The sequence below is a fragment of the Epinephelus fuscoguttatus genome, linkage group LG11 (assembly GCF_011397635.1).
Source record: "Epinephelus fuscoguttatus linkage group LG11, E.fuscoguttatus.final_Chr_v1".
Taxonomy (NCBI): domain Eukaryota; kingdom Metazoa; phylum Chordata; class Actinopteri; order Perciformes; family Serranidae; genus Epinephelus; species Epinephelus fuscoguttatus.
In genome coordinates this window covers 12002081-12015420 of record NC_064762.1, presented here as the reverse complement: position 1 = coordinate 12015420, position 13340 = coordinate 12002081, and the positions used below count along the sequence as shown (strand labels likewise).

Here is a 13340-nt window from a genome sequence, read left to right as displayed (position 1 = left end):
ATGTTTTTTTGCCGTTGTTTTAAAGGCTGCATTACAGCAAAGTGATGTAAATGTATCAACTTGCCAGACTGTACTATTTGTTTCAACCCTTACCTTAACCCACTCAGCCATTATGTTCACATTATTGACGATTATTGATCAAAAATCTAATTGCAGTAACAGGATCCTTCATTTGTACTTCCTGGACTCGTCCAAATCTTAATAATTATTGGATATTTAATACATTTTCTGTGGTTTTTAGAGTCAAATTTGCCCCTTCCCCAGAGAACATACCTCCTCCTAGACACTACACAAATGCTGTTGCCTTTGCCTCCTTCATTGCTAGATGCCTTATTCTTACTAAGTGGAAGCAGGAGGCGTCTCTCATACATGCTCAGTGGGCTGGTGATCTTATGAGTTTTCTATACGCTGGGGAAATAAGGTGTAAGCTGGGTGGTACTACAGGTGAATTCCACAGGACCATTTCTGATATATATGAAAACGCTAAAACTGTGCGATGTTTCGTAATTGATTCTCACTTGGAGCAAATTACGATGTAGATTGACTAAAGACAGCTGTGACTGATGTATGAATGTACTTATGTTTATATTTGGATTTTATGTCACTGTCTGTTTATGTATGTAAAAAAAAAGACAAGGAAAATTGAATTTTTTTAAATTGTATTAATATTTTCTGAAAAACAACAACAATAACAAAAAAACCATTCGTCATACAGACAACTTTGTCGCATGAAAGAGGGTATTTGCTCAGAAATATGTTAGATTTTGTCTCCCAGTCCTAACATTGATAAAGTGCTTTTGGGGAGATTTAAAAATATATCGAGATATATATACATATATATAACCTGAAAATACACAATATAATTTTCAGGATGTATCGTCCAGCCCTGACTTTTGCGGTAGTTGCTCATCCACGTCTTTTTCAGAGGAATGCATACATTCCACATAAACATTTAAAATCGTCCTCTTGTTTGGCATTTAATGTATCTTCTCTTGAATTTAGCCGCTGTAAATATTCGCCATAGACCTGCAGTCTTCTAGAATTTCAGCATTTAATTGTACGATCATTTTCTCGATTAGTCAATTAATTGTGTCTCCTAAAGTCCAAGATGACATCTTGTTTTGTCAAATCAAGTCAAAACCTCCCATTGAAAAGTTTACAATGATATGAATTGGAGAAGATTTGAAAGTAGAGAACGTTTGGCATCATAGGCGTAGATTTCAGATATATCCTCCGCAGTATGTTGGTGAAGATTCTCAATTATCCAAGTCAAGTTTATCTTAAGTGGTATGTCGTAGGCTTTGGACTTCCTTGAGTTTCTTGAAGATGTTTCACCTCTCATCCAAGAGGACAGGACTGAAGAAGCCTCTTGGATGAGAGGTAAAACGTCTTTGAGACTCAAGGAAGTCCAAAGCCTACGATATAGAGATATAGCAGAGGACTTTTGTTTTGACAAAATTAGACATTTTCACCATAAACGGTTGCAGAAAAGGCAACAAGTGGTGCATTGAATTCATCAGGATGCTCAAAATTGCCTAGCAGAGGACCCCAAACCCCGGTTTCATATATGTCCCTCCCAGTGTAGAAACAAAACCTGATCCCTTGTTTTGCATATTTGCTTAAAAATGTCTCAAACCATCAACCAATGATCAAAAATAGTTGCTGAATCATTGTCTGTTGATTGATTAATCAATAATTGGATAGTAGGAACAGGGATTTGCATAAATAAGTGTTAAAATATAAAGATTTTTCTTTGTGTTTTGGGAAAACTTTGATGAAAACTTCCCATAGTTTGTGGTGGTTTGTTTGCGTCACTTACAGTTGTGATTGTTCAGCCTGTTTGTTTGTTGATAGTGAGGACGAGAGGGTGCAACCAGTTTGAGAACAGCTCGGGTCATCCGAGGCCGGTTGGTGAAAATCTCCCCGACGAGAACAAGCCTGTGGAAAGCTGTGCGAAGCAGCTGTTTGATTACCCCGGCAACAGCTTTTTGATTGCCTTTCTTTTCTGTAATCATAAAAGAAAATCATGTTCATTATCATCACCGCTGCGCTTTTATCAGCTGTGGCATAATCACCCGCCTCTGAGAAAACATCTCATCCAGCATTGTTAAGGATTGGAAATAACATTCCCCCAGCTCAAAGAAATGAGAGGAATTGTAGGACAAAAAGGAAAGACAGCCGGACAGAAGATGAGCGGACATGTGGACGTACAGGTCGGCTGATTGCTGGTGACAGAATCAGCCAGATAATGGGAGAAAAGGCTGCAGATGATCCCCTGTATGGCACGCGATCCATGTTTCCAGAGCCTGCGGGTCCAAAGCTGCAGCCACAGGCACCTCATCTCACTGCTAACAGCCTCGTCCAAACCCTGACTAAGGCTCTTACGGCTGGCTCGGGGTGCCGCTGATCCCTGCTCATCTCCTTATTAGTCAAAAAAACCCACCACCTCTGAGACCCCACTGACCTACATAGCTGCTCCTCAGGATTCGGGGTTAGGGCTAAAAGGTTACTTAGTTTGTTTTTGTGATATTGCAGAGAGTATCTGTCGCCTTGTGTTTTATTTCACTTCCCCTCCATTTTCTTTACATCCCTTGGTCACTTCCCTCTTATTTTTCCTCCCTTCCTTGTCTTCTTCTCACCCTCCTTCATCCGTCGGGTCATTGTCTGCATTATGACCACGCTCATTTGAAAGTGAGTGTCGCCGTCTCTCTTTTCTTTCAACACCCCCAGGTTAATGAGCCACCGGACTGCCCCCTTTCTTTCTGTCCCTTCCCGGCTTTTTCACACTCCCTCTATCTGTCTGCCTTCTCTTGTAATTTCCTCCCCGCCTCTCTTCTTCTTCTCTCTTTCTGTCTCCCTGTCGTTTCACGCCGGATTTTTTTGGCCTTTGTTGCCACGGTGCAATTAGAGTTGTTTTGGATACTGGGACACAAAAGGCTAAGGTAGGATAACTTTGAATACCCACTGACCCACACACACACACACACACACACACACACACTCTGATTTATCCCCGCTGTAGAAGCCGCACCAACAGTCTTTTGATGGGCTTTTATGTTGAGTTGTAGATTAGTAATCTGTCAGAGTGAATATTACATCACATCTGATCACCCCACTCTAATGCCATTTCATTATGAAGGCAAAACACCAAACCCCCCCTCCGCCTCCTCCTCCCCCTCATCTTCCACCCGGTGATGCATTATAATGGGAGAGCACAAAGTATATCTCACTCTGTACCTGTCAGAGACCTGACACGCCAATATGGACGCCTGTGATGGATGGCCAATAAGTAAACCAGTGAGTCACCTTAAAAGCAAACTGAAATCTCTTCAGTGTTCTGTTTTTATAGTCCTCAAAGTGGATTGGAGAGGTGAGACATGGCAACAAGGGAGGGGGAGGAGTTACAAGGCTCGTTCATTGGATATTAAGGTAAAATTTGGGCACTTAGAGGAATTCTTCACCCTCCAAATGGCCATTTGTGTGTCAGTTACTCATCCTGTGTTACACTGGATTTGCTAAGTAAATGTTTTTTTCTGCATGTTTCAAAGTTGAACGGAGAATCCAAAAACTGAGAAAGTTCTTGATTAATTGAAGTCATAGGGGTCCGCGTTTAACAACAGCAAAACTGTTTCAAAACTTTTGTTGACAAACTCTCACACAAGTCGCCCAGTATAATCCAAGTCTCATTTATCCAGTCGTATGCTCAGTGCTTCTCAAACAGACGCCCTTTCTGACAGGAAACGGAATTTAAAGTGAAACTTACGTCTGCTCTCTTCAAAGCCAGACTCCATAGTAATTTTACCTCGCTGAACACAGGAGCTGCTGGTCTACCACTGCCTTGATCAGTTAGCTTGCTTGTGTTACTGTGTGACAACACAAACAAACTACCTCATCGAGGCAGTGGTAGACCAGCAGCTCCTGTGTTCGGTGATGTAAAATTAACTAACTCTATGGAGCTTTTTAGTGTCCTTAGGCTAATTGCTTTGGTGATAAAGGCCCACAACTGTGCTGTTTCACTGTTAGTGCTCTCATTGAGGTCATTTCCAGCCCCAGAGGGCGGATGTTTTCAGTGAAAAAGTGATAAATTATTGCAGCACTTAACAGCTAAAGAACCAGATATTTCTTTTAAAAGTCGGAGGAGACCAAAACAGAGCTAAAAGCGGAGCAAACATTGGACCTACATTCGTCAAATGATCAGGAACACAATTCCACATAAGTGCTAATGTTGCTAACATTTGCTAGCATGTTCGCCCTAACACCTTTATAAGGGGAAAATATGTCGGATAGAACTTTATGTACCCAGAGCAAGATGTAAACATTAATGGTGTCCTTGTCCGCCGAGCTGTAACATTAGCTACAGTGGTGTTAGGTGAACTAACAGTAGATGTACTCTTCCTTTTGTGCAGTGATTCGGCTGGTGGATGTAGTTCGGTAGAAAATAGTTCCTACATGAAAATGCTCACAACAAGGTCTGTGGATTATTTTGAGTAACCGGGTCATGATTTCTGGAAAGAGACATTGCTGTTGAGTTTTTCAAATGTAGTTTGTTGGCGCTTTGAGCATCACAAGCTGAGTGCCATCTAGTTCTATTATATCAGAGAGAAGGCAGACATCTCTACAGCTGATATCTCCAACACTCTGCAACTCACACCAAAACAATCTAGACTGATAAATAGCCCTACAGGTAAGAGGAAACATATGTCATTTTGATTTTGGCATGAACTGTCCCTTTAAGACAGCAGATGCTTGATTTTCTTATAGAAACGTCTACTTTGGGCTCTTGTGGAGTGTTTATTTGCTGTCAGTCTGTCTCTTACTGTGCGTCCGTGCGTCTGTCTTTGTGGGCTTGTAGAGGGGTCAATAGCGCGTGCCCATGGTTTACTCTGGAGGTGGTTAACAGCAGCCAGTCCTTTTGCCTACCAAATGACTTGTGGCCGAGCGAACTCTGATTTACATGGCAGGAAACAGACCGAGGCCGACATCCACCACACCAGGCCAAGATTAGAGTGGGAGAGACGTACGGCTGTGTGGATACTGAACATGTGTGTGTGTGTGTTTCTCTACATGTGGAAGTGTGTGACACAAGTGAGACAGCAAGGGGGTCTTTTTAAAGTTGGCCTGGCGACAAAGAGTTGCATGCCTGTATGTGTCGGAGTGTTTATGAAGACACTTGCTTTAAAATGTGTCTGTTAGTGTGTGTGCGCGGAGGGGGGGGTGGGCGGTGGGGGGGGTGGGGGGGTGGAGCATGTTCCTGATCACGTGAATCTGAAGTGTGTGTGTAGAGAAGTAGAGGAGCCCGTCTATGGTTTTTATTTTTACATCCACGCACATGAACGCCTGACGCCACTGTGGGAGTGAGTGTGTGTGTGTGTGTGTGTGTGTGTGTGTGTGAGCACTCATCACATGCCTGTGAGCCAAGAGTACACCTCAGCTGGTTTCAGATGCTTTTTTCTTCTCGTTGTGGTGACAGAGAGTCTGTTGTGGTCACGTCTCGATCCAATAATAAAGTAATGATGCACACTTCAACATGCAGGCAGAGGAAGAGTTATTTCAAGCAGTTAGAATGGAGCTATGCATAGAAAGTACGCCTAAAAATATAGTTTTGAAAATGCTAAGACAAAAGACGTGTGTATTTTTTGAGTATATTGTTCTTAAAACCATTCTTCATTGCCCTTTTTGTGTTTTTTGGACTGCCTTAAGTGCACAATACACCCAAAAATGACCTAGCAGTAACATTTTCTCTGTAATTGCACTGCAGAGCATTTATTTGTGTCTCATTCTCCACATCTTCTAACAGTAAAAAAGCTGTTAACTGTTGAAGGCCACAGAGTGTTTGACAGGTCGAGTATGATGAGTAACTGAGAGACACAGAGAGACAATAGAGAGAGAGAGAGAGAGGAAAGATGATCGTGTTTGGATTGAACATAATGGCGATGATGAAGCGGATGATTGCTGGTTTGGCAATTTCCCTACGTTTGCTTAAGCAATCTCCAACTTTAAAAACAAAGCAGTGTAATGGACGGCAGCTTTGCATATGTGGGAAATCACAAACGGCTGGTTTAGATAAGACGGGGGATGGATGGACGCATGAATGAAGGGGCGTGGAGGTGGAGAGGTGGAGGTCTTCGAGGCTTTGGGAGACGGATGAAACAAAACAGAGTGCATTGTAGCTCTGTATGTGGTTGTGAATAGATATATGAATCCATAGATTAAAGCAGGGGTCTTTACTAAAGCGTGGATAGCCGACGTGTCCGACTAGGTTCGGATAACAAATCAGAAATTTTGCTCGGGTTCGGTTCGGGTTTGGCCCACTTGTCACGCTGCTGTGTTGTGCTATGGCCTATTCAAGTGCTGGAATTTGTTATTTACGTGACAATGCCTGAACGCAACACAGGCCAATAATTACATTTCAGGCAGGAGGCGGTAAATATTCAGACTGAACTAAAGAAAATGGACGCTAGACAAAACTTGGGTTGGTTGGTTGTTTTCACTCAGGTGCTGTATATTCTTGCAAGCACCATTAGCAGCACCAGAAGGAGTCAACATAACCTGATTTTATTTTTAAATTTTTCAGATTATCCATCTTGTGTGAGACTATCAGGATGTGGTGACAGTTTCAGCAAATATGACAGCTATTTTCTTTTAATAAAAATTACCTACCGTAGCTTTAATGCTAATGATTTTTCAAAGCTGCTTATCACATTATTACTTCCTGTGTAAATGATGCCTGACTTAATAAAACTAGCCGCTCATTAATATTAATACCAAGGTGACTCTTCATATATAGCTGACCTGAGAGTCAAATCCTTCACCCTCATGAATATGGATCACAATAAGGTGCATATAGGATCATATAGAGTGGTAATAAAGCTTCTCCTGTGTTTCCTCTCTCCTCTCTGTTCTCCAGACATCTGGGCAGGATGTCAGTGAGGGGCTTGGACCCCACCTGTCCCTCCACTATAAAGCGTGAGCCCTCCAGCCCCAGCCCCAGCTCTCAGGGCGATGTCAGCCCGGCTCAGCCCAGTCCTGGAAGCACTTCCTCGGACACAAACTCCAGCTACGGGCCCCCGAAAGGCCACATTCACAGCAATGGGCTGGACTCGCCAAGCCTCTATGGTCACACAGCGGGACTGGTCAACAATGGAGAAGCTAACAGGTTGGTGGATGTATTTCTTTCACTTAAGAAACATCGCCAAGGTGTGGCCGTTCCTATCCTACAAAGATACACTAATATTTATTTATGATTTTATTTCAAATAGATCAGATTATTGCACTTACTTAGAGTTGTGCTGCTCGACTTATCACCAAAACAAGAAAGACAGAGCATACTATCCACTCCAATGGTTGGCACTCTTTTTTAAAATAAAATTTAATGTTCTTTTATTTGTTTTTTAAGCTTTTAATGGTTTTTGGACCGGCCTACGTTGCAGACTCTCTGTCGTTCTGTAATCCTTCACAAACTCTCAGATCTCAACTGCTGGGTTTTTAAATATACAAAATTAGCACAAGAATGCAGGCAGTGCAACGTTTGTTAAATATCCTCCAAAATTATTGCATACCTTTCAAAAAGCTTTAAGAGATGCGGGCTCTGTGAACATTTTTAAAACAAGAACTGAGAACCTATTTACTTAGTTTGGCTTTTAATCAATGCCATTCTTCTTTTTATTGTTATTTTTTTTATCCATTCTCTCATTTTTACTACTCATACCAGTTTCTGTTCTTTAGACCTTTACTTATCCTCCTGAGACCCTGCGTCCCCATGAGGACAGCACATTTTAAAAACAAGATGGCAGCCATCTCTGCCAAGTCAGTCTGCAGGCGATCGCGACACCAAAGTGGACAAGGTCCAAAACCTGATCACAGTTTATGGTTGAAGCTTGTTTATCTATGTTTGTAGTTTGATATGGCAACAAATTTGACCAATTTTAGCAACAGCAACAAGAGGCTGTTAATTAGGAAGGACTAGTTTGAAGATATTGGGACTTTATTGTTGTCTAATTTGAGGACATTGGGACTTAATTATCATTAACAATGTTACGTTTTTTATACTTATCAGGTCCTGCTGATCCCAAATAGCTAGGAGAAATTAAAAATCCGGAAAATAGTTAAAGGAGCAGTGTGTACGATTTCCGGGGATTTAGCGGCATCTAGTGGTGAGTATTGCAGATTGCAACCAGCTGAAACTTCTCCCGGTTAGAATTCCTTCAATACTCACTGTTCAGGAGGTTTTTACCAGGAGACAAATTATCCACAGAGGTCTCTTCCTCTCAAAACAAACAGACCAGGTGATTACAACCAGTAAAAACACAGAATAAAGCAGTTAGGCATTTAAAAAAAAAAAAACCAGGAGTTGCTAATGACAGTGGTCAGTGCAAAAATGCAAAAATGCGAATGGCCCTATCGAGAGCCAGTGTTTGGTTTGTCCCTTCTGGGCTACTGTAGAAACATGGAGGTGTAACATGGTGGTCTCTGTGGATAATGACCCGCTGCCTTTGTAGATATAAACAGCTCATTCTAAGCTTACAAAAACTCAACGATTCTTATTTTAGGGTGATTATACACTAAAGAAAACATACTTATTATATTCAATTTCTGCCAATATGTCCCCTTATTTCCAACACACTGGACATTTAAGGAGGGCATCATGTTAAATTCTGTCAGAATACTACTGATTCCAAATATGCTTCTCCTCTGTCGCATTTTTTAGGGTATATCTGCTCAGAATCAGGAGCTCAGTTTACATTCACATCCAGAAGCTGACGACCTCTAAACAGTTGTGTGTTAGGCATTTGTTTAACATGTGTTTGAAAAGGGTGGGGGGACATTTCCTCTCTGTTCCCAATGGAAATCTGACATTATACTGTGCTTTATTTTGTGTGTTTTGCCTCACAGATGTTAAATGGAAGCACTATCACTATCTGATCACATTCCTCTTAATTTGTCTCCTTCACTTCCTCCCTTCCTCTCTTCGTCTCCACTTCTATCCAGGAGGTTTGTGGAGGAAGAAAGCCAAGTGAAGTGTGAATTCATGCTGGGCTCGGTGGCCAAGCGTGTGTGTCTGGTGTGCGGTGATGTTGCCTCGGGCTACCACTACGGTGTGGCCTCCTGTGAAGCCTGCAAGGCCTTCTTCAAGAGGACCATCCAGGGTACGAGACAGACAAAACACACACACACAACACACGTAGGCACAGGTTTCATGCTCAGTTTTATACTTAGTAACAGAATTTATTGTGCGTGGCTTGCTGCATCATATAAACCTGTTTTACTAGCAACATTGTGCAGATGCAGTCGTTTGTTTTGGTATAAACAAACCCCGATCAGTTAGCTCACAGCGTCCGGCCCCCGCCCTCCCCCGCCTCAAACTGCAGAAAGGCTTTAAATAAAGACCTGTTTGCAAACAGCTGATATGCGGTTGAACTTACAGCGTGTCATGTGTATAGTCAACATGTTTGAGTTTAGGCTTTAAAGCTCTAGATAACATATGGTGCTGCTGAATGTGTTTGTGTGTGCGCGCTTCACCCCTGAAAGCCGTTAGCGGTGAGAGGCAGCGGCAGGCAGTTTGGGTGTTTTAAAAGGATTGTCCTGTGCTCTGTGGGCTCCGGGCCCAGGTCGAGGACCCGGCAGGCTGCGATGTGTTTAGGCCTCTAGAAGTTGGCTAGATGGATTCAAAGGGCAAACAGGATGAACGGCTGTCAGATCAGCCAGGGAGATCTGATGTCTGGCTCATCAGATACTTCCTGTTTCTGATCGAGGGTGGCAGCTGAGAGCTCCTGCAACTGGCTGGACGCCATCGGGCTTAACGCGCACTTTTGGCTGCCATGGCTATTACTCTCAATTAGGTGTTAGGAACATGTGTTGTGAGTTAAAGTCAAAATGTCATGATGAAAATAAGATTTAATGTTTAGTGTCCATAATTTAAAGGTGCACTGCACTGAATTCACACATAGGCATCAGTTGACTCATCATGAGGAGTATTTCACAGCCTGTTGTATTATGTCCTCTGTAGCTTGGAGGGAGCTTTGTCAAGCCTGAGAAACCAATCCTGATGATGTCATAGTGATGTCATCACGGTCAGTTTCTGCTTGAGGTTACAGATTAATGAAAGAAAGCGTGGGGCACAAAAACAAGAGGTGTGGAGTTTAGAGGGTTTGAATGAGGGTTTCCAGGCAGGAACAGTCTAATGAAAGACCCTTTCCAGTTGCATCATGGGAGGTGTAGGATCCTGTGTTTTGAGAGCATGACTCACACAAGAAAGTAATACCCTTTTTCAAGCAGAATTAGCATGTATATGACGTTTTTTTAAACTCAGGAAAACCTGCTAAAAAATAGGCAATAGACTTCTTTCTCATTTCCAGTGAATGAGTTTACCTTTCTGTTTTTTTCCCCCTAGTGTCTCACCTTTGACTTCATGAACGCACTGTTCAGGGTTAGTAAACAGTAGAAAGCAACATGGAGGCCGAGGAAAACATTTTTATTTATTCAGTCTCTCTTTCAGTCTCGATGCCAGCTAATTTGGAATGATGTTTGAGTGCTGCTTGGATGAAGACAGATGGAATTTATGGCTGTGGTGTCAAAGAGTTGCAGGAGTTACAGATGGTTGTGTCGAAATAAAGTGCCAAAAATGAGTGAATCCAACTGGATGTCATGTTTCCATCACTGCAAATTGGAGTTGGAGCCAATAAACTATTAGGCCTCTTTACTACTGGAGAAAAATCCCCCACTAAGGGTTCATTTATGCTCAATGTTAGATATGGAGATGGACAGAGCCGTTTGTCTCTTTTTTGTCTTTTGTCTGTTTGACGGGCGAAACGGAGCAGTGCCACCTGAGATCATGGAGGCAGTGTAGTGTAGTTCAAGGGAGATACAACTGTAGGAGATGCTGAAGAAATATAAATAATGGTGGAAGGAAACTAATTGGTAATTTAGTGAAAAGAATTCTTCATCGACATGTCAGATGTACGTAATGGCTGCACAGACCACTGCGCCTACACCGCTGCCTCTGTTTAAAGGTACAAAATTACGACTTCTTCCACTGTCGCCTCATTTGGTTTTCTGCAAAACTTTTGACTCTGCCCTCTAGTGCCATCTATTGGCTGTGTATATGTCAACATAAAAGACGTGTTAAAGTATGAGGGCTGTCCGATCGACAGTGATGGGAATACGACACCTGGGTGGACATGCTAATTTTAGCCCCTTTTCTGCCGCTATATAATGATGCACTGCCACAAACTTCTGTCCACCTCCGTCCAAGCAGCGCTAGAACAACACTCAAAATTAAGTTGGCCCAGAGTTTTAGAGAGCAACAGCCAGATGTTTGTGCATATTAGTGGGTTTTCTCCCGTGGGAAAGGGGGCCTAAAAGTCAGGATATCTTGGCTTTTACTTCGATTTTGACCATTTTTTTTAAAAATCTGATTCTCGTAATACCCCCAGCACTATGCAATATACAACACTAATTCTCTGAAGTATCCAGGGGCGTAAATCTAGACAATGCAGGCAGTGTGGTTGCATTGGGGCCCTTGAGGTGGGCAGCCCATAGAGAGAGTGGGCTCTCCAATAGTCAGTACGTTTACATGACACTTGAAAAAACCGAATTATTGCCTTAATCCGACTATAACTGGACAACTGAAGTGCACGTAAACATGTTACTCCGACTAATATCGGAGTTCTCCAACTCTGATTAAGACACCCAGATAATGCAATTGGAATTCGATTTTCTCCAGCATGTATACGCCGTAATCGGAGTTAAACTAGACAATGCATGTGCGCATGCTCCACACCCCCCACGCTGGCGTATGACCCCGGAACAGACAAGACATGCTATTGTTGTAGCCCTCCAACAGCATACAGCATTCTTGTCTGCCTCTCGAAATCACCACGACCACGAGGGATAGCGTGCACCTTATCTGCACAATCAGTAACGCGTACATTACATACGAGATGAACAAAGCTGTACGATTATCCATCGTGCTGTTGTTCGAAAATGCCGGTCTGCTGCCTGACTCCAGTTGTTTATTATTAAGTGACGTAATAGGTCAACCGGAAAGGGGGCCGTATTAACCTGCTGAAACAATCGCCACCTAGTGTTGAGGAGGAGGACACGTTCCCGTCAGTAATTCGATTTTCTCAGTTGCATGTAAACTGGGACAAGGACAGAAGTCCAATTAGACACGTGTGTTAGGTGGAGAATGGGCACTTAGGAGTGATTGCCACCTTGAAATATGCCGGGGTTCAAAGAAGAACTCTTATTAGATTAAAACCAGTGCCATTTGCTATATATGCCCTTAAAAAGGCAAACTAAAATATGTATGTTGATGTTATCCAATGTCACGTCTATTATGTGACGAGATGATATGTGCACATTAGTCAATATTTGACATGAAAACTGTGAATCTCAGTAAGAGAATTTTGTCAGATTTAAATAAAAAGATGATGAACAGTAATGTTGAATTAATGTTCCAATGCATTTTCTAAAAATATTTGTCTATATTTGTTTATCTCCTCCAGGTAACATTGAATACAGCTGCCCAGCGTCCAATGAATGTGAAATCACCAAGAGGAGAAGGAAATCCTGCCAGGCCTGTCGATTCGTGAAATGTCTGTCTGTGGGCATGTTGAGAGAAGGTCAGCCATACACCAAAAATCACTCTCAGACTCGGGTCAAAACATTGTTGGAGCTGCTTTTTCAGGGATTGATCGGCTGCTGGTCTTGGCAGAGGTTCAAACCTCGTCCTTCAGACGGTTGAGACAGAGAAAAAGCACCCGGAGAGCGAAGGCGAACTCAAGTCTGACTGCAGTTTCTGTGTCCTGCATTCCTGGAAACAATACCCTGATTACCAGCTGAGGTTCTTTAAATGTCTCACCTGAGAAACTGGCGACAGCACGTACTGTAGTTCTGTAGACTCCAGTGAAACCTAAAACTTCTGACAGTTAAACTTCAGCCCCTCCGTGCCAGCTGTGATGCGTGTGTGTGGGTCTGTGTATGTGCTGTAAACACAGGGTTGAACAATGCAGAGCTGCATCTTAGAGAAGGAGGAGAGGGTTTCTAACTGTTCAATTGTGTCTTTACTTCAGTAGCGTTCCTCCGAAATAGTTTCTGGAAATCTGCCAGTGTGTGTGTGTGTGTAAGTGTGTGTGTAAGAGTGTGTGTGCAGCAGCTAGGGAGATAATGGAGCGAGTTGTTGCTAGGGGCTCCTGGGACGAGACTTTCCAAAAATTTAAATGCAGGGAAAGTTTGAGATACATTTTTACAAGTGGGGAATTTAATGAGGATGGGACAAGTTTCCTCACAAACCCAGACAATTGCTTTATGTACAGTCAAGTTTTTTTAATTCATTATCT

The 13340-nt window shown here is 42.6% G+C and overlaps 1 protein-coding gene across 4 annotated transcripts in view; it reads left to right on the top strand.

The window, feature by feature from the left end:
- Window positions 1-13340, top strand: part of LOC125896851 (estrogen-related receptor gamma-like) — a 50993-nt gene that overhangs the window by 16136 nt on the left and 21517 nt on the right. For 2 of the 4 annotated variants that reach the window (XM_049589742.1, XM_049589741.1), the window contains exons 2-4: window positions 6908-7156; window positions 8989-9146; window positions 12507-12623. In XM_049589742.1, the coding sequence (XP_049445699.1) occupies window positions 6921-7156; window positions 8989-9146; window positions 12507-12623 (511 nt within the window). In that variant the 5' untranslated portion in view covers window positions 6908-6920. Of the gene's footprint in view, window positions 1-6716; window positions 6770-6907; window positions 7157-8056; window positions 8154-8988; window positions 9147-12506; window positions 12624-13340 lie in introns of those variants that run through there. The other 2 variants (XM_049589743.1, XM_049589744.1) reach the window with 2 other exon arrangements.